This window comes from Eurytemora carolleeae, unplaced genomic scaffold (assembly GCF_000591075.1).
Source record: "Eurytemora carolleeae unplaced genomic scaffold, Eaff_2.0 scaffold145, whole genome shotgun sequence".
In the NCBI taxonomy this organism is placed as follows: Eukaryota; Metazoa; Arthropoda; class Copepoda; order Calanoida; family Temoridae; genus Eurytemora; species Eurytemora carolleeae.
The window spans coordinates 255535-283347 of NW_019396195.1; the positions used below are offsets into that span (position 1 = coordinate 255535).

Consider the following 27813-nt stretch of genomic DNA (forward strand, 5'->3'; position numbering starts at 1 on the left):
TAATTTTTAACTTTATATCGGTACGTGGTTCAAATTTGAAACGGCAGACAGAATTTGTGTTGCTTACGAGTTGATGTTGGTCCAACCAGCAATAAAGTAAACAAAGCAAATCTTAATATTTTATTTTGAAAATATATTTATGACTGGTTTGACATACGAAGCTGAAAAGCAATATAAGATTAGAAAAGAAACAAACTCAAATCATGATATCCAAAAAAATTTCAATTTACTATTCAGCAAACAGAACTGTTATTAAAGTTGACTTTAAAAGTCGGATTTAATTACTAATCATGAACGTGTGGCATCCACAAATCGATAATAAAAAAATTGGTAGAAAAAGTGCTGGCCAAGTTTGAATTAGTTATAAACTTGAAACAAAAAGTCTACTTTTGCTTGCTGTGTAATTAAAGAATATTTAAAATTTACAAATACTGTTCTTTGAAACCTGTTTCTGTCATGAAGATTCAGAACGAACTATTTAAGTTTATGAATAAAAAGTAGGGTCTTGTTAACGAACTGATTTTCCAACAGATTAATAAAAAAACATTTGTCTTCTTTTTAAACGTTTTTTTTCCAAAGTAATTTTTTTAACAATATGTATAAAATAAAATAGATCATGGTCGAAGCAATTAACCAGGGTGCTCACACGTCTGCAGGCAGCCTGTCACAGTTCTTGCTTTACATCCTTTTCTCCACTACACTTCTTGTTCTCCAATTGTCTTCCTTGTGGTGCAATTTCCAACATACTTGGATTTCCTATAATAACCAAAATATTTCCTAGAATTTTGTTTGGACATATTTTTCCTAGTTCTAGTTTTGCACACATGGCTTGGTTTTATATTTCTATGAATTTTGTTTACATTTTGTCCTCTTTAACCCCCAAATATTGTATTCTGGTTTCTTACCAACAGTAAGCAGTTCTTGACCTAGCATGCAATAAAGAAATTAATACAAAACTTCTAGGAAAAAATGACATAATAAATATGTTTGGCAACTTTTCTTTTTCAGTTTAATTTAGTGAAAAAATAAAGTTCAAACGTTTTTCTAGATTAAAGTGGAATATAAATATTTTATCCTGGTATTGTTGAAAACCAGATTTTTATAGTTTTTCGATAACATTTAAAGAAAACAAAACCGTAATCATGCTTTTTCTCCTCAATATTTTGAACAAACAAAGTTGTCAATTAAAAAGAATATGATTCAAGAAAATATTATAAAACATAAAATATTTTTTAATCTAAAATACTAATTTTTCCAGTTTAAAATAAATAAATAAAAAATCTTGTAAAATCGGGCCTTTCCAGAGTTACTTGGGATCGAGCATTGATCTCCATGAAAGAAAATAGAATATATATTAGAGTGGAATTTACTAGAAAAAAGTGTAAAACGGCCATTTTGTTGTACTGTTTCCATACTGCAGGTGTACTTCACATATTTGTGCTATATAACCTTTTGGGCCCTGGAATATCATTTTATAGAAAATCTAAAATTAATGTTAAAAGAAAACCAAATTATGAATTCATAATTGACCAATGATCATTTCACATAGACTCTATGCCTTTTACTTTACAAACGATGATTTTCCGTTATAACTATAAATCAAATGATGTTTTTTATTCACAACAGCTTTAAAAACAGCTTTAAAAAATTCCAAATTGAAATGGATAGTCTAGGGAACATGCTGTATTAATGTACTCTACTGCATATAATTTGTGAACATTTACATGATTTGTACACTTTGAACTCCCTTTCAGGCTGAAAGGGACTGACAAAATTAATACCGAGGGATTTTCTAAATTAACTCTAATATATATTCTATTCTCTTTGATCTCCATATTATTGATGTAATTCATGTACGGCCTGGTTGTCATGCCCGGCCCTGCAGAGGAAACTTAAATGAAGGGATTAAACATCGATCTTCATTTTTAAAAGAGCCCATTTTAGATATCGATATCAAGCGTTCGAGATTAACAATACTCCAAACAAAAGTTCAGACATCAAGACTTCAAAATTATTAAAAAGTTTTTTATCTAAAGCTTTAATCAGATATATCTACAAACTTTTATTTAAAGAAGAGCGTGAAGAACCTGTGCACTTGTGCTTCAAATTCTAGTTTTTAAATACATAAAATGTGAACAGGTTGACCCAGGATGGGGGCTGAATCTATTCTGAGAGAGCGTCAACGTAGGAGCGACGAAAGTGTTCTCGCTAAAATAGAACATGAGGTTTGTAAATATTTGAAAATGTGCTTATGTACCAATATTAGAAACTAAAGATAAATGTACATTAAAATAGAACATGAGGTTTGTAAATATTTGAAAATGTGCTGATGTACCAATATTAGAAACTTAGATAAAATGTACATTAAAATAGAACATGAGGTTTGTAAATATTTAAGAATGTGCTGATGTACCAATATTAGAAACTTAGATAAAATGTACATTAAAATAGAACATGAGGTTTGTAAATATTTAAGAATGTGCTGATGTACCAATATTAGAAACTTAAGATAAAATGTACATTAAAATAGAACATGAGGTTTGTAAATATTTGAAAATGTGCTTATGTACCAATATTAGAAACTTAAGATAAATGTACATTAAAATAGAACATGAGGTTTGTAAATATTTGAAGATGTGCTTATGTACCAATATTAGAAACTTAAGATAAATGTACATTAAAATGAAACTGTAGATTTTATTTCTAAAGACTTTTTCTAAAGAAACTAATTCACATTATACGCTTATATTAAAATTTACTATTCTAATTGAGTTTCTCTATGAAAATGAAAATGATTTATCCATCAGACGGGCAAGATGAAAGTTGTTAGAATTAAACACTTTTCAAAGGAAAAAAAAATACGATATCTCACTTTTAATTGCTCGGATAAAGTTTTAAATTGTACCGTAGCGACTCTGACCTTTAACTATGTAAATGGTGGGTAACTTTATATTAAATCTACAGAAGGGACAATGCTCTCCGTGCTTTGGTTGTGTGCGGGATATGTGCGCCTAAATATTAAAAGAACATCGAAAAATGAATATTCCAAAATATTTTAAAAGACGAACTATTTGAAGAAAACAAAATTGATGAAACATATGTCACTCTTAAGACCGAAAAAAAGATCCTGCTGTTTTTTTGTGTAGAAAATTTAGCGTCCTGTAAAAACTCGTTTTTTGGCTTTAACTGAAAATAAATAAGAATAAACGTGGAAAGTATTCAGCGGCTTGAAATGCATCTTTTGAGAACTATATCGATATATGTTGGAAAATTCGATCCTACTAGTGATTTTTTTGATACATTCTTTCCTTAAATGACTTTCATTACTTTTTTTTTGCGAAGTTCTTAAAATATATAAACTCAGGTGTATCTCTAGGACCCTAAGGTTGGTTTCAAAATTGACCCTCCCTAAATTTTACAGTCACTCTGAGCTGTGCTAGATTTGTATAATAATTATATGCTTCTTAATTAAAAAATCTTTTTTTTCCAAAAAACAAATTTTATAATTAAAAACCCTGTGTCTAGGTTAAGAAGGACATCAAGCTGATGTCGAAGGAGACTGGGTTAAAACCCTGGATGATCATGTCAATCATTGGGTTGGTCGTCGTCGTTGCTGCAGCCGCCGCAGCCTTCTGTGTCTGGAGGTTTCTCAGGTATTATTATCATCTTTGTTATTGTTATCATCATTATTACTATACTTTAATTATTACTATTATCAATGTAATTAATTTTACTGTCATTATTATTTGTAAGAGTGCTAGAAATAGTATAGTATTATTATTTTAATTATTTATATCATTATTAATCAGTAATTTTAGTAATTAGAGTAGCATTTTTCTTGTTGAGATCAATATTTTTGTACAGAAGAACACTTTCTTCACATTTTTTAATAGTTTGAGTTAAACTCTGATCTCTGAAATCTGAACCTGTATTAATTCTTGACTAATAAGAAGCTCCGTCCTTATAAAGGTTATCATGCAGCGTTGGCGACAAATGAATTGAGTATTTGCCATAAACTCAAATTTTCTTATTCTTATTTCTGTGTAACTTACATTATTTGTTCTAACAATATTCATATTTTGAAATATCTAAAGTCAATGACATTGGGCTGCAAAGATGTAGTGATTAGAAACACAAAGTTTATGGCAAAGACTAAATTTTTTTGGTTTTAGAAAGAACCATTTTTTTTATTTTACGAAGTGCAACATCAAAATAGACTTCATGACTGTTAAATAGTTTAGAAAAAGATACAAATAAAGCAAAATTGTGTCGTTTTTGTTAAAACTATTTTAATATGGGGGGGGGGGAGAGGACTATATAGAACAAATAAATGAAAATAGGGATTTTTATTAAACCATAAAAACATATTTATTCATGTTTATTACAGTGTACACTGCAGAGAGATATGTTTATAATTCACACTGTAAATATTAATTCATTAAAATATATTTCTACACTGTAAATATGAATTCATAAATTTATATGTCTACACAGTAAATATGAATTCATAAATTTATATGTCTACACTGTAAATATGAGTTCATAAATTTATATGTCTACACTGTAAATATGAATTCATAAATCTAAATGTCTACACTGTAAATATGAATTCATAAATCTATGTCTACACTGTAAATATGAATTCATAAATCTATATGTCTACACTGTAAATGTGAATTCATAAATCTATATGTCTACACTGTAAATGTGAATTCATAAATCTATATGTCTACACTGTAAATATGAATTCATAAATCAATATGTCTACACTGTAAATATGAATTCATAAATCTATATGTCTACACTGTAAATGTGAATTCATAAATCTATATGTCTACACTGTAAATATGAATTCATAAATCTATATGTCTACACTGTAAATATGAATTCATAAATCTATATGTCTACACTGCAAATATGAATTCATAAATCTATATGTCTACACTGTAAATGTGAATTCATAAATCTATATGTCTACACTGTAAACATGAATTTATAAATCTATATGTCTACACTGTAAATGTGAATTCATAAATCTATATGTCTACACTGTAAACATGAATTCATAAATCTATATGTCTACACTGTAAATGTGAATTCATAAATCTATATGTCTACACTGTAAACATGAATTTATAAATCTACATCTACATACACTATAATTTTTTAATCCCTATATCTTTGCAACCTGATTTCGTAGACCTTTCATATTTTAATTGAATACTTTAGTTCAATAATTCTACGTTTGGAATATCACCATCAGATTGCAAGGATATAGGGATTGTACAATTTTAGAACTCAGTTTCTTAATCACCTTTTTATAATAAGTTATCTACAAATTGAAATGTCACGTTTGACGTAACAACTGTACTAAATGTATCTCCATTAGTACCATCTATTGTACTTTATAATCTGTTTGATCAGTACAAAATATTACAAAGTTGGGAGATTTTTTTTGGATGAGTTTTTGTTTACCGAGAAGTTTAAACGAATATGAATTTTCTTGATTTAAAAATTATTCAATTTTTCGTTTATCCACGCTGGGATTATATGATGAACCAATTTTAATCCTATCCCTGCTGGGGTAATTGAAAACCAGGATACACTGGGGGCCGGGGGGTTCAATTTAACCCCCCATCCCTCTAAATCCCGTGTTTGATGTCCAAATATGACAAATGATACATCATTGGAAAGATTTTATGCTTTACTTTAAGAATCTGCCAAAAAATTGCAAATTTAAAAAAAAAATTTGCAAAATACATTTTTTTAAATGTTTGCAAAAAAAATGTCCAAAAAAATGTAAAAAATACATTTTGAAAAGCCCTTGCGAGCCATGCCATTGTAAATATGCAAAAAAGTTAGCAAAATTTTAAATAACCTGATGTGTAGTAATTAAGAAAAACTAAAAATGTGAAAATTTCTTTTGACGGGTTGTATGCAAATTATTTGGAAAAATTTCTTGGCAAAACTTGTGCAATCTAAAAATCAAAATCTAAAAACTAAAAGTGGGTCAAAACAAAGATTTAGTTTGCTACAAGAAAAATAGTTTTTCAGGATATGTGCCTGAGAACTCGTGCAGTTCGTATAAAAGCCCGGTTTAAGACTTAAAGGGAGGGCTATGGGTATTTAGGAAAAGTCAGCCTCAGACCAGAGCTGGGAACTTTTGAATGGCGGATATCGGGATTAATGCTTAATCCACTCTTTTTCTTAATCTCGAGATTAAATTATGCTTGTTCTCTTCTTGTTATTAATCTCCAGATTAATTATGCGGTCGGGATTAAGGATATCTCATTCTAAAGTTTTCAGCTCAGTACTTTTTGAGTTATGTTAAAAAAAACTACAGGGGGGTCAAATTGACCCTCCCCCCCCCCCAGCAGGAATATTGTTAAATCAGAAAATAAATAAAGTTCATGCCTCGGGTTAGGAATATATATTGCTTCTATTTGGGATTTGCAAATATACGAAATATATATCTCACAGTAAGGAAAATAAGTTTTTACTTGAAGATTTATTTTTCCACAAATTTGAGGAAAAATCTTCCTTTTTCTTTTTTTAAATGTAAAGTATGTTTTAATCATAGAAAACATTTTACATTAAATTCTCTTTAATCTTAATTTTATTATGAATCAATCTTTTCGTCGAATGTCTAAAAATGCAAAATTATTCTGTATGCCTTGTGACGCCAAAGATTCCTTCAATTCAATTCTTTTTTATTATGGTTAATAAAAATTCAGGAATTCATTCTTCAGATTAATATTTCCTCAAACTTTTCAATTTCATTTCTACTCAACCTACAGGGTTCTTTTAATATTCTCCATTTTAAAAATTATGGTAAGCTCAAAAAAACATTACTTCTCCATTTTTGTTTTAATATTTTAAAATCGAAGTTTGAGATGAACAGCCTATCAGCAAATATTCAAATTTTATTCAGGGTTTCTGTCATATCTTTAAATTTAGAATTTGAAGTATAAATAACCCTGTATTTTTGGGTTAAGTAATTTAAACTTTTTCTAAGATTTAATGCGATTGAACGTTTTTATTTTCGATTGAAAATTTCTCTGAATCTTTCAATTAAGTTTGAGAGTGTACAGAAGGAGGATTTTTATTGAGAGATTCAAAAACATCCCAATAAACTTCTAGAATAGAATATGTCACACAAAGTCTTGTCTTTAGATTGTTAAAGAACATATTATTGATTCTAAACGGTGAACCCGGACCCCTGATTTTCTAAAGTAAAGTAAACCCAATTCCTGTTTTTTTTGCACACTTAAACCCGGATCCCGGATTCTAAACAGTGAACCCGGATCCTGCTCAGTCATTACTGGAACCCGGATTCTGTACATTTTATTTGTATTCTAGATAAGACGTTGAAAAAGATACAAATACTATTAACCATTTGAAAAATTTTAAAATGAATGTAAAAGGTATTCTGCTGATTATGTCTCAACGTCAAAGTGCATTTGTGTACTGTGGAGTTGGTGTTTGTATTATTTGTGTACTGTGGAGTTGGTTTTGGTAATATTTATGTACTGTGGAGTTGGTGTTTGTATTTGTTTACTGTGGAGTTGGTGTTAGTATTTGTGTACTGTGGAGTTGGTGTTAGTATTTGTGTACTGTGGAGTTGGTTTTTGTATTTGTGTACTGTGGAGTTGGTGTTAGTATTTGTGTACAGTAGTGTTGGTGTTTGTATTTGTGTACTGTGGAGTTGGTGTTTGTATTTGTGTACTGTGGAGTTGGTGTTAATATTTGTGTACTGTGGAGTTGGTGTTAGTATTTGTGTACTGTGGAGTTGGTTTTTGTAATTGTGTACTGTGGAGTTGGTGTTAGTATTTGTGTACTGTAGTGTTGGTGTTTGTATTTGTGTACTCTGGAGTTGGTGTTTGTATTTGTGTACTGTGGAGTTGGTTTTTAAACTTAAATTCCGTTTAATTAAAACTGAAATCCAGTTTTTTATAGCTTCAAACCTAGTTTTAAAGCTTTAAACCCAGTTTTTAAAGCATTATATCCAGTGTTTTTAGGCTTTAAATCAAGTTTTTAAAGCTTTGAATTCAGTTTTTAGGCTTTAAAACCCGTTTTTAAGGGTATAAATCCAGTTTTAAAATAAACTTTTAGTGTACAAGAAGAATAAATCTACTCTGTATTATCAATGTATATATATATTTATGTATGTATATACAGGAAGAATAGCTGATTGTGGTCTGTATATTGTATGCATAAATGTATTTATGTACAGGAAGAAGAGGAAGAATGAGAAGGACAAGCAGAGGGAGCTGGACGAGCAGAAGTTGGTTGACGAGGAGGAGGATATGGCGAATGAAGACGACGCTGCCAAGGTATTGAACCATCCCTTTAATATTTGTTAGAACATCAGGTCCTTTAATATTTGGAAGTATATTATTTATAACACTATTATTTTGGTTAGCGTTGCCCGTGAAATTAAAAAAATCAAACTTTGAAAAAAAATTTGATCTAAAAAAAATTCTATATCTAATATTTTAGCCTCAAATAATTTCAGACAATTTGGTCCAGCCGTTTGGCCAGCTATAGCTAACATATATATACAAATGTATATATGTGAATATGAGCAAAGAGCTTTATTATATAGAGATAGATAGATGACATAATCTAAAAAGCATAAGAAAAGCACATAGAGCCATAACAATAGTGCTATAGGTAATTTCATAAAATGTTTGTTTTTTTTTGTCTTGACGCAATCGTTTTTTTTTGGCTTTTTAGCAAGGTAAACATAAAAATGAAAAGTTAATTTAGATTTTATCTTTATTTAAACTGGAAACGATTTTCTAGAAATGATTTTTTGAGAAAATCTAGGAACCAATAAACCTTTATAGCACCGTGCTATAATATGCAGCTAGCCAATGTAACATTATTGCACGAAGATTATTTTTGGCAAGTCATTATGAAATTTACAATGAAGTGGCCATGAGTGATAAATTCCACAATAGTTTCATAAAATTAGTTTTTAGGAAACTCAGTTATACAATAATTACTATCTATCTTAGAATTTCAAAATAAAGGATTATCAGGATTATTTTTAAAAGTAATGTTTTTAAACGTGGAATTGAAAACAGATAAAGTAAATGGTGTAGGACGGATATTTTCATAATATATCCTTGCCAAGAATTTCTTCTCAAACGACGATGCATCAAAACCTTTTCTCAAGACTTTTAACGTTGTCGAACATTTTCTCTCAGCCAAGAACCGTAGACAAAGATAATTTTAGCTTCATGAAATGTAAAATTCAAAAACCTGAAAAATCTAAGCATCGCTATTCTTTTTCGTTAGATAAAAACTTTAATTTTGTATTTATTTGAAATCCAGAACGTTCTGGCAAATATAGAATTAATGTTGAAACATATGAAGGACTCGTTGAATGTTTTTAATCTGGTAAGAATACATGTAAAATAAGTATAAAACCTTATTCCACTCTCTATCCACGAAACAGAAAGAAAAAGTCAAATTTATGGAATATTATTGGTTCAACTCTGTGATCTTGTGGCTCCTATAGTTTTAGTTTTGTTTTACACAGAAAAGCAAATTTATTTGGTTACATATTAAAAAGACATTTAAGATCGTAAAATTTACTTTATTTTGACGTGAAGACTTAATGTAAACAATATTCAGGGTCCTGCTAAAGAATACCTGGGAAAACTTCAATACGAACTCAAATATGATTTTAACACACAAACCCTCTCCGTTACAGTTTGCCAGGTAATACAAGTAATGAAAAAGGACTTTAGATTGACCCCTGATTTAAAGATTGGCATGACCGATTACCAATGGTACCCTTTAAACCTTTGATTTATTTACTTAATCTAAAAATTGTGATTGGCGAATTTGTGCATCACAGATACTGGGCTGGAGAAAATACAACGATATCTTCCACGTCATTATTCAGATAAGGAAAATTAAAGTGTACATTGTAAACGGAGCATATGTCAACCTTTTAATCAAAAGTAACTTGAAATTACGTCTGCAATTCCTTTAGACAAACTAGGCTTATATCAATAGGTTTTGTTGTTGTAATACTTATACCGCTCTTGTTCTTAGTTCATTTTATCGAAGGGTTTTCGATTAAATGCACTAAAATATTACCATAAGCTCTAATTTTAATTGTGATCTTGCCAGGCTAAATATACTGAATACATATACCAGAGATAAGAGTGTTGTCGGAAAGCAGCATGATTCTCAATAACGAACAAATAGACAACAGAATAACCCACAAATCAAAACTGATAATGCAGAGAAACTCTTTATTTCCTAAAAAATGAAATGGATAATAACATATAAATTATTACATTGTTTTATAATTTTATAATGAAAAGATTCTTACGATCTATTAAATGATAAGTAGGTTAAAACCGTCGGGGAGTCCTAAGACGTTTTTTATATATTGAAACTTCTGAAAAGAATGACAATTAATTATTAACAAAAGTCACTAATTCTTTATATGAAAATATTCTGTTCACAATAATAAAAGTGTTTAGACTCCGTTACCGGAGAACAAAGAAAACGGGGCTAAAAATTATTTGGTTTGGTGTCTCCGAGAGGGGATTTTAAGTTAAAGACGACATTACACGGATGGACGGAGAGATCCTATGGTTAATGGTTGACAAAGAGAGTTACAGAGATCGATTAACACCTATAATATGCGATATTTTCCATAGCATTGTACAAGTACTGTACACGGACCAATCAGGAGACATCTGTATTCAGGGATATTTAAGGATCCTTTGAATAGGAAATGCAAAATCTTTGAAAATATACAATATTCATAAACGTTAAGTTTTATGTTTAAAATTGGAGTATTTCTTTAAAAGTTATAAAACTTAACCCCTGAATTTAACAAGAGCCGTCAGATGTCAGTCAAAAAAACATTACATGGAACCGTAGCATGGCGTGGCGAGACACTATAGGCCTGCTCAGCCTATCCAGGTAGAGTGTATGAGCAGTCTGTGTAGTCTGTTGTATATACTGTACGCGTTGTACCGGCACGGATAATGCAACTGTTAGACAAGCTTATGCTGTGCATGCAATTGAAAAAAACTGATCTAACAAAAATGCAATTCATAGTTTAAACTTTTTAAGAGGTCCACAAATAAGAGGTTCAACGATAAAAGAATTAGAATTTAGAATTTCTGTTTCAAGCTAAATTAATTTATAATTAGAAATAAAAATGTGTTAGTTCATAAAGGCTTATAGGGTGTAAAATGGTCGGAAAGGTGGTTTTAAACAAATTATATACATTGGTCCCTTTTATAATAGTATAGCACTACAACAAGATTTTTAAGTACAATATTACTACTCTGCCTGTGTTCTTTGATAAGATTGTACAGTTTTCACTTTTAATCCCATTTAATTAAAAAATTTTATTCTCATATTTTGACATATTTAAACATATTATAAAATAATAGATACCACCTGCAGTACCGAGATGATAATCATATTTGTAAATAATTTGATATGTACTTATATATTGATAAAGATATATACAGATACATATATTTATATATTAATATATATATATATATATATATATATATTGATATTCAATATAAGATGCGGAATTTTTATTCAATATTATTTTTATATTTGGTCAGGATATAGATAATATATATATACATCTATAAAAAAGGAAGAAAAAGTATTTAGATTTGAAAAAAATATGAGACATGCTATTCACTTCATATACTTCAGATATTAAAGTTTTCTTTTCTTTTTTCTAAAATTTGCTGACATATGAAATATTGTAATCTGGTCTGATATAAAGAATCTACCAAATATTATAATCTGGTCTGGTGTAAAGAGTCTACAAAATATTATATTCTGGTCTGGTGTAAAAAGTCTACCAAATGTTGTAATCTGGTCTGGTGTGAAGAATCTACCAAATGTTATAATCTGGTCTGGTATAAAGAATCTACCAAATATAATAATCTGGTCTGGTATAAAGAATCTACCAAATATTATAATCTGGTCTGGTGTAAAGAATCTACCAAATGTTATAATCTGGTCTGGTTTAAAGAATCTACCAAATATAATAATCTGGTCTGGTGTAAAGAGTCTACCAAATATTATAGTCTGGTCTGGTGTGAAGAATCTACCAAATGTTATAATCTGGTCTGGTGTAAAGAATCTACCAAATGTTATAATCTGGTCTGGTGTAAAGAATCTACCAAATATAATAATCTGGTCTGGTGTGAAGAATCTACCTAATATAATGATCTGGTCTGGTGTAAAGAGTCTACCAAATATTTTAATCTGGTCTGGGGTGAAGAATCTACCAAATGTTATAATCTGGTCTGGTTTAAAGAATCTACCAAATATAATAATCTGGTCTGGTGTAAAGAGTCTACCAAATATTTTAATCTGGTCTGGTTTAAAGAATCTACCAAATGTTATAATCTGGTCTGGTGTGAAGAATCTACCAAATATTATAATCTGGTCTGGTGTAAAGAATCTACCAAATATTATAATCTGGTCTGGTGTAAAGAATCTACCAAATATAATAATCTGGTCTGGTGTGAAGAATCTACCAAATGTTATAATCTGGTCTGGTGTGAAGAATCTACCAAATGTTATAATCTGGTCTGGTGTGAAGAATCTACCAAATGTTATATTCTGGTCTGTTGTAAAGAATCTACCAAATATAATAATCTGGTCTGGTGTAAAATAAAAAGAGTATAAAATATTGTAATCTGATCTGGTGTGAAGAATCTAAAAAATGTTATAATCTGGTCTGATGTAAAGAATCTACCAATTTATAATAATCTGGTCTGGTGTAAAGAGTCTATGAAATATTATAATCTGATCTTGTGTAAAGAATCTACAAATATTATAATCTGGTCTGGTGTAAAGAATATTGTCCAGTGGGCGCAATGAATCTATCAAATTGTAGTCTGGTATATTCTGGTGTTTGAAATCTAACAAATAGTATAATCTGGTATGATTTGGTCTGGTCAAGTCTGGTCTGGTCTGGTTCTGTCTATAAAATATTATAATCTGGTCTGGTCTGGTCTGGTCTGGTTTGGTCTGGTTTGGTCTGGTTGGGTCTGATCTGATCTGATCTGGTCTGGTCTGGTCTGGTCTAGTTTGGTCTGGTTTGGTCTGGCCTGGTCTGGTGTTGTATAAGGAATCTATGAAGGTTAAAGGGAAAGCTGAAGTGTTCTTATTCTACTTATCTACTTACGTTGCAACATACTTACCACCATACTTTAGGATATACCCACGGAAGGGAAATCTGAGGGAAAGGGAAAAATAGAAATGGGAAAACGGGGGGGGGGGGGATAAAAAACATTCAGCATTTAGATTTATAACCAGGGGTCTGAAAATAATTATCTGATTGAACAAAAAATAACCATGAGAATAAAAACAAAGATATTATGAACTATAATTATAATTATATTATAATTAATTATAATAGGATTCAGAAACCTACATACCTTTTATAATAGAACCTGCTGTGGAAAATATCGCGTATCATAGGTTTCAGTTGATCTCTGTTCAGGGAGAATCTTTTTGCTAAAAATACAAACAAAGGTTGTTTTATTTCTGCAGTTCAATCTGCAGTACAAAATAAGGTACACGACTAAACTCAAAGAATTTTAATGTAAAGATTGATATTCAAGAGGTGTACGCATTTTTAGTACTCCAGCATACTCTGGGCGGTAAAGTAAACACAAGACGGATGTTAAAGCCGGACATGGGAACCATCTTTCACATTAAAAATCAATGAAATATTCTGGTCATAAGAAACTATTATGTGAATTAACAAAATTTTAAAATACTTTTATCCTCCTCGGATACTAAAGTAACACTGATGCATTCATTTTTGTTTACAAACACAGCCCAGAGAGAACTGGTTTCAATATATACGCAATATGTACAGCAATTAACTTTCCTTGCCTTATTAGCTTGATTAAATTTATGGTTTTTTCACACTTCTAAATTTCTGATTGCAATCAAGGCTCGAATTTTTGGAAAAGAATTGAATAAAAAATATAAAAAAGAATAAAAGAAATAAAATTGTGTCTGGCATCCAGCAGAATACAATGGGGAAAAAAATTACTACATTACATCGTACAAAAGAATAAAATAGAAAAAGTCAGACCAAAAAATAGAATATTGACGGGACTGTAGTCGTACTTTCAAATCCATAGTAAATCCTTGTTTCGCCCCTTATTTTAATATTTTTTTGAATTTTTATTACTATTTTAGGAGACAATAGTTCCAAACCGCGATTTGGCCCAATTTCAACCCTCAGTGTTATTAATTGGGCTATACATCTATTTTGAAACTAACGACCCCTGTATTTAGGCAATGGAGCTTCCTGCTATGGACATGGGAGGGGTGTCGGATCCTTACGTCAAGGTAAGCAAACTTCATGAATATATTTCAAAGTTTGAATTTATAAAATTAAATATTTCTGATCGTTTCTGTTGCTGTTTTTATTTTTTGCAATTTGAATATTATTTCTGCATCTTTTACTTCGAAGATTTGTGGCTTTTATCATAATTTCAATAATTAACTTTTCTTGTTTCTTTAAACTACATTTTGCTTTAATTTTTTAATTTAATTTGAATTTGAATATTATTACTGCCTCTTATACTCTAGATATTGGCAGATTTTTTTCATATATTTAATAACTGCAATGTAAGCATTTTTTCTCATTTTGTATCTGCCTTAAGGAATCTTTTTTTTAGATTATCCTATAGCATTAGCTGGATAAATATGTTGCATGTAACAATTTTTAAAACAAAATTTAAAAATAAACTTTATTATTCATGAACAGTTTAATTTTGGCACAAAACCATTAACATCTAATGGGACTGTAAGCATAAAGTGGCCCGCATGCAAAAATGGCAATTTCCGATTCACAGCGATACCATTGAAACCTTTATCTATCCTATAATAATGTGGAAGCTGTTGTCTATATTTTAGTATTTAACTTTGATAATTCTTATGTTTCTCTGCAGTAAAAATGCGCAAGTCACTTTTGTAGGGAAGACACATTAGAAAATAATCAGATTTCAAAAAACTTTAACATGGATATCTCTAATTCATACTTGATCTGACAAAGCTTTTAAGGCAAGGTAGTAGGTACTGTTGTGAATCGGGCATTATCATCTTTGCATGGAGGCTCACTTTAAATTACTCTTACAGTCCCTTTTAAAATTAAATAATTTAGCAATCTTGAGCTGAAAAAAGTATGGCTGGCTAACTCAGTGCTGATTGTAAAAAAGTATTCAAAGCCTGCTATTCTTTTATTGAAGAAACCGGTTCTTAAACATTTCTGCAATGATCGAGTTGATAAAAAGTTTAAGAAACTAAATCAGCTGATTAAACTAAATATTTCTTATGGTTTAATGGAATAAAAGAATAAAGATGAATAATGTCACAGAGAACTTTTTATTTATCTCGAAAATAATTTACACGATTAACCTCAGTTGAATAGATTACGAGATTAATTATCCTATAATAATCTATCTCAGATCAACTATAAACCACCAGAATTCATCGTAAAATAAATATTTTTTAGAGATTTTGTGGAAATTATATTTATTTTGGAATTAAGAAATGAACTTTTTGATTATTGTCTATGTCTTCTGATTTAATTAACCCTATCCCCGCTGGGGTACTTGAAAACCAGGATACGCTGGGGGGGGGTCAATTTGACCCCCCCCTCTAAATCCCATGTTTTATGTCCAAATATGACAAATGATACATCATTAGAAAGCTCTTGTGCTCTACTTTTAGAATCTGCAAAAAAATTTGCAAATTTGCGAAAATTGAATTTTTTATCGCAAAATCCAGTTCTATAGTAAAAATGTTTGCAAAAAAAAATTTGTCCAAAAAATGACAAATTATACATTTTTGAAAAGCCCTTGACCATGCCATTTCAAATATGCAAAAATTTTTGCAAAATTTTAAATAACCTGATTTTTAATCAAGAAAAACTAAAAATGTGCAAATTTCCTTTGACAGGTTTTTTGCAAAAAATTTGCAATTTTTTTTTCGCAAAACTTGTGCAATCCGTTTCCTTATGTCATAGGCTTTCCAAAAAGCTAAATTTTATCAAAATCTGAAAAATGAAAGTGGGTCAAAACAAAGATTTAGTTTGCTACAGGCAAAAGCAGTCATTCAGGCAGTGTGCCTGAGGACTCAGGCAGTTAGTTTTAAAGCCCGGTTCTAGGCCTAAAGGGAGGGCTTTGGGTATGTAAGAAAAGTCAGAAAATTTCAACAGCCTCAGACCAATACTTTTTGAGTTATGTAAAAAAAACTACAGGGGGGGGTCAAATTGACCCCCCCCCAGCGGGAATAGGGTTAAATATATTTTGTTTTTCTTGTAAAAACTTTTTTATCACAAAATGATTCCTGTTAATGTCTCTTTTTTCCTATTCAGTCCAATTACTGGTTCGTGAGTTAAGTACCCCCTGACTCTACTATATTAGTACTTGATATTTTCTCTTTTATCTATGTATCTATTCCTTTTTATTTTTTATAACAGAATTCTTATAGCTAGAAATTTTTCGAGAATATAATTTATTACTCATATTTAGCTGCGTCAGTAGTAGTACCCATTAATAGAATGAGATAACCGGAGTTAAACTATAATATTTTCACAATTAGTTAAGCAATGCCCGATTCACTGAGGTATTTTTGAATCCTTTATCTGATCAATAAAGTAGAAGATACTTTTGTTTTTTAGGTTTAAAAGCGTCTAAATCTGATATTTCTTACATGTTTTCCTGCAGTAGAAATACGCAAGTGACTTTTGCTTTAGAGAAACCACAATTTAGAATAATCATTTTTAAACATTGATCTGATCGTATTTAATTAGACAAAGCTTTTAAGGGTACCGTGGTTAATCGGACATTGCCTTCTTTGTCTGGAGGGGTCACTTAACAAACTACGCTTACAGTCCCTTTAATAGAAAATCACTAATAATTCAATATTATCCAAGATGTGTAGGCTCTGACGCTAAAATCGAGCAGCAATTTGCTAATTACTCTTTTTAAACTTACGCACGAAACAAATTTTGAAATGTACATGTCTATAAGACTAAACAAATGTTGGTGAGGTAAAACCAAAGACCAAGTCGTTGTCTAGATTTCAAGGCGACCTTGATATAAGATTTTATTAACAAATAAACTTTTATCGTGGAAAACTTTGTAAATCAAAGTTTTCTCTGTCTGCTTTTCTCATCTTACTTTTTCAGTTGAATTATCTTTTTTCTTTAAATCCCAAACTCAATTATTTATCATAAAAACAATCTCACGAAATATAAAAAAGTAGGGGGGGGGGGGAAAGTAAGATTTAATGCTTTAAAATCAAAATATGTTTTTTATAACTTTATTATTTCTTTAGCATGGAAAATAGAAATAGATAATTTATTAATAGTCAAACTATGTATTGAGTAATCTCTAATTGTTCGATCATAACTCTGAGACCCCTTTATCACTTGACTCACATTTTGATTGAGGAACTTAATTGAACCACAGAAGTGCTGCTCTGTTGAGTGATTTTTTTTAATGTAGAAAGTCTCCCTTAGATTTTTTAAAAATAACTAAAAACATTTATCACTTGAATTTCTTCGCTTGTTGTTAGTAAAATTATATTTTTTAGGTGTTCCTTGTTCCAGAGATAAAGGGAATGAAGAAGTTTGAGACTAAAGTTCACAGAAAAACTCTGAACCCATTTTTCAACGAAACTTTTCAGGTTGGTGTCAGACACATATAAACTCAATTTTCCAACTTTCATTTGTACATTTCGGCAATTTTTTTCTCATGTCAATGTCAAAAAATATTCCTTGATTTGAAGTTAATTTTGTTTGTTTCTATCTTTAAAGGGATGTTTTCAGATTTGATAATTTGTTTAAATTATACATTCCGATAAATGTACCACCGCTTAATTTCTTCTGGAATTTTAGGGCTTAGGACTATCAACCCTTATGCATCTAGTACATGCAATGTACAGGATTTTTCTGCAGATATATTAACAACATCCTAAGCTAATCAGTGACAGAAACTTCCAGAGTTCATATTAAACCTTTATATTTCAAAGATTGTTTTCTAGTTGTTCTATAAATCAATGCTCAGTTAGAATTACCTAAAATGGCCATCTTAGAATTTCTCGAGATAAAATAAACGATTAAAAATTAACAATCCTTTCCTGTTAAACTTTTGCTTTCCTTGTGTTTAAGGCACAAACCCTGAAACAATTAAAATGGTAAATTTAAATAAAGAATAAAAGTTTTAAAAAAATAATTATTTTATATCAATGTGGAAAAATTGTATCTTTATTGAACGAAAATCCATGTTTTGGTTTTTGAAACTATATTGATCAGATTAATGTTTCAAGGGTATAGTTATAGATCGGACACTTCAAGTTAAGAGGAGAGTCCCTTTGAATTCTATGAATTTAAAACAAAATATGGAAATGTTTTAACAATTTATTTTTAGTTTAAGAATCTACCATATGCTGATACTTTCGATAAGACTCTGATGTTCACTATATTTGACTATGACAGGTTCTCTAAGCACGACCGTATAGGGGAGGTGAGACAGTTTTTATAAAAAAAATAAGATTATTTTGTATATACAGTATACACACACACAACACGCAAAATATATAAATTCATTTCGCACTTATTCACATAGTATCTTAATTATCTTTTTTTTTACTTTCTCCAAGGCCGGGATAATTAACTATTTTCCTACAGAACATATAAAGGATGAACCTTCAATTAGTTTTTGAAAAAATCTAAAATTCTGATTATATAGAAATTTTTATATTCTACAAAAAATCATTGAACATTTTAGTGTTTAAAGAAAAAGCAAAGCAAAGCTGGATAAAATTTATTATGTTTCAAATTGTCCTAAAGCCCTGATTTATTGCCCTCTCTTCACCTTGCTCACCACAAAATCAAGAAAATATTTTTCAGAAAAAAAATGTTGAAAAAAAGTTTGATTCTAATTTATACAATTCTTTTGTAACAAATTCTTAACAAAGGAACTGATCATTCGCCACAAACTCTATTTTCTGATTTCTATATCTTTGCAACTTGGTGGTGTCAAGCTTTGATATTTCCAAGGTTATAATGTTATTGAAAACGGTTCTCTCTGGGCGGAATTTGTAAACAAGAATAGATGCGTCAGTGTTCGTTTAGTATCCGAGGAGGCTAAAAGCATTAAATTTTGATAATTCACATAATGGTTTCCTATGACTAGAATATTTCATTGATTTTTTTGGTGAAAGATGGATCCCATGTCAGGCTTCGACATCCGTCTTGTGTTTACCTTTCCGCTAAGAGACAGTACACTGCAGTACAAATTATGTGTACACTTCTGAAATAACTTTCCTTGCCTTACAATCCTTGAATATTTCAAGCTTTGATAGTTTAGTTTTTATGTATTAAAGGTCTGTGTCGTCAGGTTGCCAGGATATAATGACTAGAAAAATGATGCGTGTGACAAGTGCTTGGTTCCTTATATATCAAAATAGTGAAGGAACAATATTTCAATAAGTCAAAATTTTCAAAAATACAGAAATAATACATTTCAAATTAAATAACCATTGACAAATTTTATTGCAGTTTTTTTATTTATTCATTCATTGATTCACAAGCATCTACAATAATTTAATTTCAAAAAATTGTATTCTACCTAAAAGAATTGAGTCTTTGCCACAAACTCTGGATTTTAAATCCCTAAATCAAAGCAATGTTGTAGACCTTAGATATTTCAAACTATGACTTCTGTTATATCAAACATATTAGAAAATTGGGATTTGTTGCAAAGACTCAATTCCTTTCTGATCACTTGCTTTGAAGGTCTCAGAGACAGATGGACATTTTTATCAATAATTTATAATTAATTTTATTTTAAACCCCCCCCCCCTAACCAAATTGTTGGAATTTCATTATTTTCCTTAATAAAATAAGTATATTAATCCTTATTCTTAATATATTTGATGAATACCCAAAATATCATTTATTACTTTAGTTAATCTGAAATGTCAGCAGTGCATTTTCTGATTTATATTACCAATCTATCTTGATCAAAAAACAAGTATTTTTTGGAAGAACCCGTAGAGTCTTTCTTTAAAAGGATTAAAAAATAAACATAATTCTCTTCTTTTGAATAAATGAGTTTAATGTATAAAAAGTTCAGAAAAGACTACATTTGTTTATTGTACAAAATGTTATATTTGATATCTTGAATATGTTTCTTGAGCTTGGACCAGGCAAGATATAAGAACTGAAAGAAATCATCGAGGAGGAAAGATATGTTTTATACATTTTTCTTAATCTTACTTCCTATTTATTAATATAAGAAATGTTGGGAATGTTTTTTGATCAAACACAATATCCATAAATCTTATCAGTTGGGAAATATGATTATTGCCTATTGTAAAAAAAAGAAAAAAGTGAGTGAGGGATTTGAATAAAGTCACTAAATATTATTTCACTTTTTTTACTTCACACTTTATTCTAGGTTGAAGAAGATGGTTTAAGTGAGTCAATTTATTATCTTATCTTATTTTTCTTTAACAAGGATCATCAAGACAATTTCGCATGAAAAAAAGAAACAAAGAATGGTAAAATACAGAAAATATTTGCACAGACAAAAATATTTCTGTATTTTAAGCATTCTAAGTTACCCTCTGACCCTCTAACGTCAGTGTGAACTTGTGAACTGATGCCATGGTTAAAGAAGCTTGAACTAGTTTTAGGGCCACGTGCACGGGAGCCTTCAGTGACTGGATGCCGCACTTTATTTCAATATTTCTGTTTTTGAGACACGCTGAAATATTGAAGACGACCCTTTTCTATGATATTTAGACATTTCAGTTTAAAGAAGAATGATAAGACACAACTTCTTTAGTTTTTACAATTTTTTGTTAAAATTATGATAAAATAATTCAAATATAATTAATCTTGAAAGATGCGAAGTGTAAAGTCCTGTATTGTGCTGCATGCTTTTATATCAAACAGTTTTATCCAAAATCAATGCAGTTTGCCATGGTTAAAAAGATTATAATTCCCCTCTCCCATTGCATTATACTTTTGGCATTATTATTTTATGACTTGCGCATCGAGTTATCATCTGCATGTTTATTTTGAGCATGATTTATACTCCGGCTTTTTGCCCTCCCCACCCCTTCTTAAGCATTGATCCACATTTTATGCAGACATTCGGGTTATAAAAATTGCTTTCAATGGATATCAAGATCAAGCAATTGTGTTATCTCAACTGGAATTGACAGGTTTGAGACGAACTCTGATATCCGGCTGGATCAATCAGATTCTTTTCCACAAATATCAGATACAGACGTATCTAAAATATTTGATTGACGGTTATAGATATTTGTTTTTAATGTGAAAACTTTTAATTTTATTTCCATATTACGAATAAAAATTAAACTGAAGTCTTGATTTCAATTAACCCTTGATTTGAAGTATCTTGTCGGGTTAACAATAGCAAACCCATTACAACTTTGCCCGAATTAGGGTAAAAACTTTATCCATATCATCCATATATGTGTAGCTTAAAATCGAATGTTTTCAATTATAATTTCTTTATATAAAAGTCGTAAAGAATAAAACAAGAAAGATTACGAGCATTGTTACTCAAATAATGCTGCTCTTGCTAAAAACGCATTTTCTGCGAAATCCATCATTACTATCTTTATTATTAGGTTGCTTTTGTCTTTTTGTAAACAATTCGATTCTGAGTGATCAAAGACATCATTAGTTCCGGAAAGAAAATACAATTTCTTATAATTAGAGAAGTAACAAGTTCATTATGGAAAGGATACAAAATATAAACAGTAAGGCGGAAGTAGGAAGATGACATGTGTCTCATGTTCATTTGACAAATTATTTAACTTGAGTTTTCTGTTTGTAACGCGTATAATATTTTATAAAAATTATATTAATAAACGAATGGGGAAAACAATTAAATTTAATTTTTAAGTAATTATACATTTTTTATTTTGGAATGTAATTTATAATATTTTTCAAATTCCCTAGCGTTCAAACTTTCGCACAATCAAACTGTGTACAGTGTACTGTGTACAGTGTACTGTGCACTGTATACTGTGTACTGTGTACAGTGTACTGTGCACTGTATACTGTGTACAGTGTAATGTGTACTGTATACTGTGTACAGTGTACTGTATGCAGTGTACTGTGTACAGTGTACTGTGTACAGTGTACTGTGTACAGTGTACTGTGTACAGTGTACTGTGTACAGTGTACTGTGTACAGTGTATTGTGTACAGTGTACTGTGTACAGTGTACTGTGTACTGTGTACTGTGTACAGTGTACTGTGTACTGTGTAATGTGTACAATGTAATGAAGTGGGAGGTTCTAAGGATAATTTATCTCCTGCTGCTTGATGAAGAAAAGTATTAGGAACTAATAGAGAAGAAAATCCATTAGAGGACTCCAGCTGGAGTTCTAAACCTTTCAAGATCAAACTTTTCTACATTTTCTACTAGTTGGAGTTAACCCGGGCACAACAAAAACAATAATAATACTAATAATAATAATAGTACTGATTATTTCAAACTAGGCAACAGACTACCGACAAACAATTAGTAGTCTGTAAAAGGAGCTGTAGCGTAATTTCAAGGGATCCTTAATACAAAGATGGCAAAGCCCAATTCACAACAGTACCCTTACAAGTTGTGGCTGAACAAAAGTGCCTTGCGCATTTCTACTGCAGGAAAACAAATAGGAACTTTTAAACCTAGAAAAACGAATCTTCCACATCATTAAACAGATGACGATTTTAAGAACGTAAGTGTTTTTTATAAACATCATAGATCATCAAAAATGGTTTTTTAATGTAGGGACTAAAATCTTTTTTTATGTGGAGATTTCCTTACAAATCTCTTGTTTAACGCTTTAAATTTACTCATTTTCAAACAGAATATTATAACGTTTTAAGTTCTTCGCTTCAAGTCAGTTTGATATTATTTAAGAAATCTGCTGCAAAGTTTCTCTATTGATGAAGAAAAATATAAAAAAAAATTGAAAGAGAGACCCCTGGATTATTACTTGATCTAATTATCACATTCTATAGAAATATAGTAAAGAAAGTAGAAAGAAGAGAAGGGGGGGGGGATAGTCAGAAAAATTGAATTAATCATGTGTTTTATATAAGAGATGATAAAAAATAGTTTATAAAAGGTCAAATTTACAGGTTTTTTTCCAACGTTTTTTTATTGAAAATTCTTGTAATTTAAATAATAACATAATTAACTTTATTCCCCAAGACACCCAGAAAATGAACAAGAATGATAAAGAGTGAGTTTTAATACAAGGATGAGAAATAAGTTTTTACTAAAGAAGATTGTATGTACAGTGATAACCAGAAAACTATGGAATATGAAGACGACATTAAATCAATACTAAAGTGCATTCGATGTTGTTACAAAGCGAATACCTTAACTAGTTAGTTATTAAATCACTTATTATATGAACTAGGTCTGTTTACACTGCACAATTATTGTGTCTCATGTTCATTGAAATGTTATAATAAATGGAGTCTAAAAGTCGACTTCCTATTTCAGAGTTTTCTTGTTATCACTGTAGGATTCTAGATAAATGGATGTATGCAATAAATTCCCTGTCATGTTTCATTCTCCAGATTCTAAAACCCTTCTCATTCTATACTTTTCCTCATTCAAATCTCATTTTCCTATTCTATAGTCCCCTTCCCATTCTATTTTCTTTCCCCATTCTTATCCCCTCTTCCCATTCTATTTTCTTTTCCAATTCTTATCTCCTCTTCCCATTCTATTTTCTTTCCCCACTTAAATCTCACTTTCCCATTCTATTGTCCTCTTCACATTCTATTTTCTTTTCCCATTCTTATCTCCCCTTCCCATCCTTTTTTCTTTTCCCATTCTAATCTCCTCTTTTTATTCTAATCTCTTCTCCCCAATCTAATCTCCTCTCTCCAATCTAATCTCCTCTCTCCAATCTAATCTCTTCTCCCCATTCTAATCTCATCTTCCCATTATAATCTCATTTTAACATTCTAATCTCTTCTTCCATTCTAATCTCCTCTTTTCATTCTAATCTCATTTTATCATTCTAATCTCATATTATCATTCTAATCTCATTTTATCATTCTAATTTCCTCTTTTCAGTATAATCTCATCTTATCATTCTATTCTCCTCTTCTCATTCTAATCTCATCTTCCCATTATAATCTCACTTTAACGTTTTAACCTCTTCTTCCATTCTAATTTACTCTTTCCATTATAATCTCATCTTATCATTCTAATCTCCTCTTTTCATTCTAATCTTATCTTTCCTTGCTAATCTCATCTTATTATTCTAGTCTCATCTTATTATTCTATTCTAATCTCATCCTATTATTCTAATCTCATCTTATTATTCTAATATAATCCTATTAATCTATAATCTCATCTTATTATTCTAACATCTCCTTCATATTCCATTCTCCTCCTAACATTCTAATCTCTTTTGTTCATTCTAATCTCCTCAAACTCGAATCTCTTATTCCTCTCGTAATAATCTCATCTCACCATTCTAATCTCTTCTGTTCATTCTAATCTCCTTAAACTCGAATATTTCTTATTCCTCTTGTAATAATCTCATCTCACCATTCTAATCTCTGTTCAATTAAATTACAAATTTATAATTAATCAAATAAAAAAACGATTTGCAGAAGCCGTCTAAGTTTTCAAAGCTGATTTCCTTTACTGCTGTTTTTAGAGAGAAAACAAGTTCATGAATGTTATATTTTTATCTATATTCTTTCCAGCTGACTAGATATTTAGTAGATCGTTATTCTATTTTATATTGTTTTTTTTGCTTCTCATAAATCTCCAGAGCTGGGAACTTTTGAATGGTGGATATTCTTAATCTCCAGATTAAATAATGCTTGTTCTCCTCTTGTTATTAATCTCCTGATCAACTAATCGACCTAACCGACCGGGAGTTAGGATATCCTATACTACAATTTTAAGCTCTGATCACTTAAATACTTTTTATATTTCGCAATTTTTATGAAAGATTTTTAGTATGACAATGATTTGAATTGAAATTTGTATGCATTCCTAAACCGTTACATTATCTATATTTGATTTTGTAATTATTAATTTTTATTGATGAATTTTTAATATTACTACTTAACTTGATCCAGCTCAAGCAATAAGTCCGTTAGTTCTAATACAGAATGAATATTCTTTTTACTCTTTTTAATCTATTTTTTTAGCATGCTTTTAGAGATATAATACAGGATTTTATACTATCGTATTCATTCATTAGTTTTACATTTTATGCGCGCTTTTTTCCCAAGATCATTTAAATAAACAAATTTTTCAGAGGCGTATACAGGAATTTCTCCAGTGGGGGCTTAATTTTTTTTCTCTTTCAGTGGGAAGGCGTCCCCTGGAAATAATATATGTCATTGATTCCGAGGGTCTGAGCCCTCAAAGCCCCCCTCTATGTATATGCCTCTGATCTTCTTTAAAAATGGTTCAAATCAATTTGAAAGAATTTTTAAAATTGTCTGAATGAAAATGTACAGCAAAGCATATTTGAATGAATAAATGTTTAGATAAAGCTGCCACTATGCCAAGTGGATCTAGCCCAGCCGGTCAATGAGTGGAAGGATGTTGAATCTAACAAGGAAGACGACCAATATCTCGGAGATATTTGCTTCTCTCTGAGATACGTGCCAACCAGCGGGAAGGTAGAGTACAGATCGTGCTTTGGAGACGATTTTGATCAGATTTTATTAGATTTTGTTTCCATTTTTGGCTTCTAGAGCTTAACAATAGATTAATCTGTAGAAGACAATGTATGAAGTTGCAGAAAATTAAAATTGAATCTGGAGAAAACCGAGTGGAACATCTTTTTAATTCTTACAGTAGTTGTTTTGTTATAAAAAAAACATTTATAGGACTAAATAAACAATTGTCTGGCTTTGCATTGGATGAAATTAAAACTTAACATGGATATTCATAAGACTTTGTAACAAAAAACAAACAGTTATTTTAGTTTAGATTCAAGAATATGGTGAAAAAAATTCTTGTTATGTTGTTGACGATCTAGGAAAGTTATTTTATTTGTTATCAGAAATCGGTATTTTAGTTGACTATTGAAATCCCTATTCTAGTTGACATTGAAATCCTTAATCTAGTTGATAATTGGAATCCCTATTCTAGTTTACAATTCAAATCCTTAATCTAGTTTACAATTGAAATCCTTAATCTAGTTAACAATTGGAATCCTTAATCTAGTTTACAATTGAAATCCTTAATCTAGTTTACAATTGGAATCCTTAATCTAGTTTACAATTGGAATCCTTAATCTAGTTTACAATTGGAATCCTTAATCTAGTTAACAATTGAAATCCTTAATCTAGTTTACAATTGAAATCCTTAATCTAGTTTACAATTGGAATCCAAATCCTAGTGTACAATTGAAATCCTTAATCTAGTTTACAATTAAAATCCTTAATCTAGTTTACAATTGGAATCCCAATTCTAGTTGACTATTGGAATCCCTAATCTAGTTTACAATTGGAATCCTTAATCTAGTTTACAATTGGAATCCTTAATCTAGTTAACATTTGAAATCCTTAATCTAGTTTACAATTGAAATCCTTAATCTAGTTTACAATTGGAATCCAAATCCTAGTGTACAATTGAAATCCTTAATCTAGTTTACAATTAAAATCCTTAATCTAGTTTACAATTGGAATCCCAATTCTAGTTGACTATTGGAATCCCTAATCTAGTTTACAATTGGAATCCTTAATCTAGTTTACAATTGGAATCCTTAATCTAGTTAACATTTGAAATCCTTAATCTAGTTTACAATTGAAATCCTTAATCTAGTTTACAATTGGAATCCAAATCCTAGTGTATAATTGAAATCCTTAATCTAGTTTACAATTGAAATCCTTAATCTAATTTACAATTGGAATCCCAATCCTAGTTTACAATTAAAATCCTTAATCTAGTTGACAATTGGAATCCCAATCCTAGTTGACTATTGCAATCCCTATAGAAGTTGACTATTTAAATCCCTTTTCTAAGTGACCATTTAAATCCTTATTCTAGTTGACTATTGGAATATATATTCTAGTTGACTATTGGAATATATATTCTTGTTGACTATTGGAATTCTCATTCTAGTTGACTATTGGAATATATATTTTAGTTGACTATTGGAATCCCTATTCTAGTTGACTATTGGAATTTATATTCTAGTTGACTATTGGAATATATATTCTAGTTGACTAATGGAATATATATTCTAGCTAGCTATTGGAATCCCTATTCTAGTTGACTATTGGAATCCTGGAATGCAAACGATTGAAGAAAATGGACATTACTGGAGCTTCGGATCCCTATGTTAAAATAAAACTACTTGATTCAAAGGTAGGGCTCAAGCCTCAAACTATTCGTAAGGTAAGGATCAAAATATTCGATACTAAAGTAGGGGACAAAACTTTTTTATTCAAAGGTATAGAATTAAACTACTCGATTTAAAATTAATGATCTAACTTCTAGATTCAACAGGTAGAAATAAAAATACTCGATTCAAAAGTAGGAATCAAACTACTCGATTCAAAAGTAGGAATCAAACTACTCGATTCAAAAGTAGGAATTAAACTAATCGATTCTAAAGTAGGAATCAATACTACTCTTTTAAAAGTAGGAATCAAACGACTCGATTCAAAAATAGGGACCAAACTTCTCGATTCAAAATTAGGAATCAAATTACTCGATTCAAAATTAGGGAT

General features: G+C 30.1%; 1 protein-coding gene across 1 annotated transcript in view; it reads left to right on the forward strand.

Annotated features, from left to right (window-relative positions):
- The window catches only part of LOC111697845 (synaptotagmin 1), a 38837-nt gene that overhangs the window by 2798 nt on the left and 8226 nt on the right, over positions 1-27813 (forward strand). Inside the window, exons 2-10 of the mRNA XM_023467976.1 lie at positions 2140-2225; positions 3526-3653; positions 8234-8333; positions 9643-9729; positions 14332-14385; positions 17641-17733; positions 18477-18572; positions 25618-25752; positions 27353-27448. Of these exons, the coding sequence (XP_023323744.1) occupies positions 2151-2225; positions 3526-3653; positions 8234-8333; positions 9643-9729; positions 14332-14385; positions 17641-17733; positions 18477-18572; positions 25618-25752; positions 27353-27448 (864 nt within the window). The 5' untranslated portion in view covers positions 2140-2150. The remainder of the gene's footprint in view (positions 1-2139; positions 2226-3525; positions 3654-8233; positions 8334-9642; positions 9730-14331; positions 14386-17640; positions 17734-18476; positions 18573-25617; positions 25753-27352; positions 27449-27813) is intronic.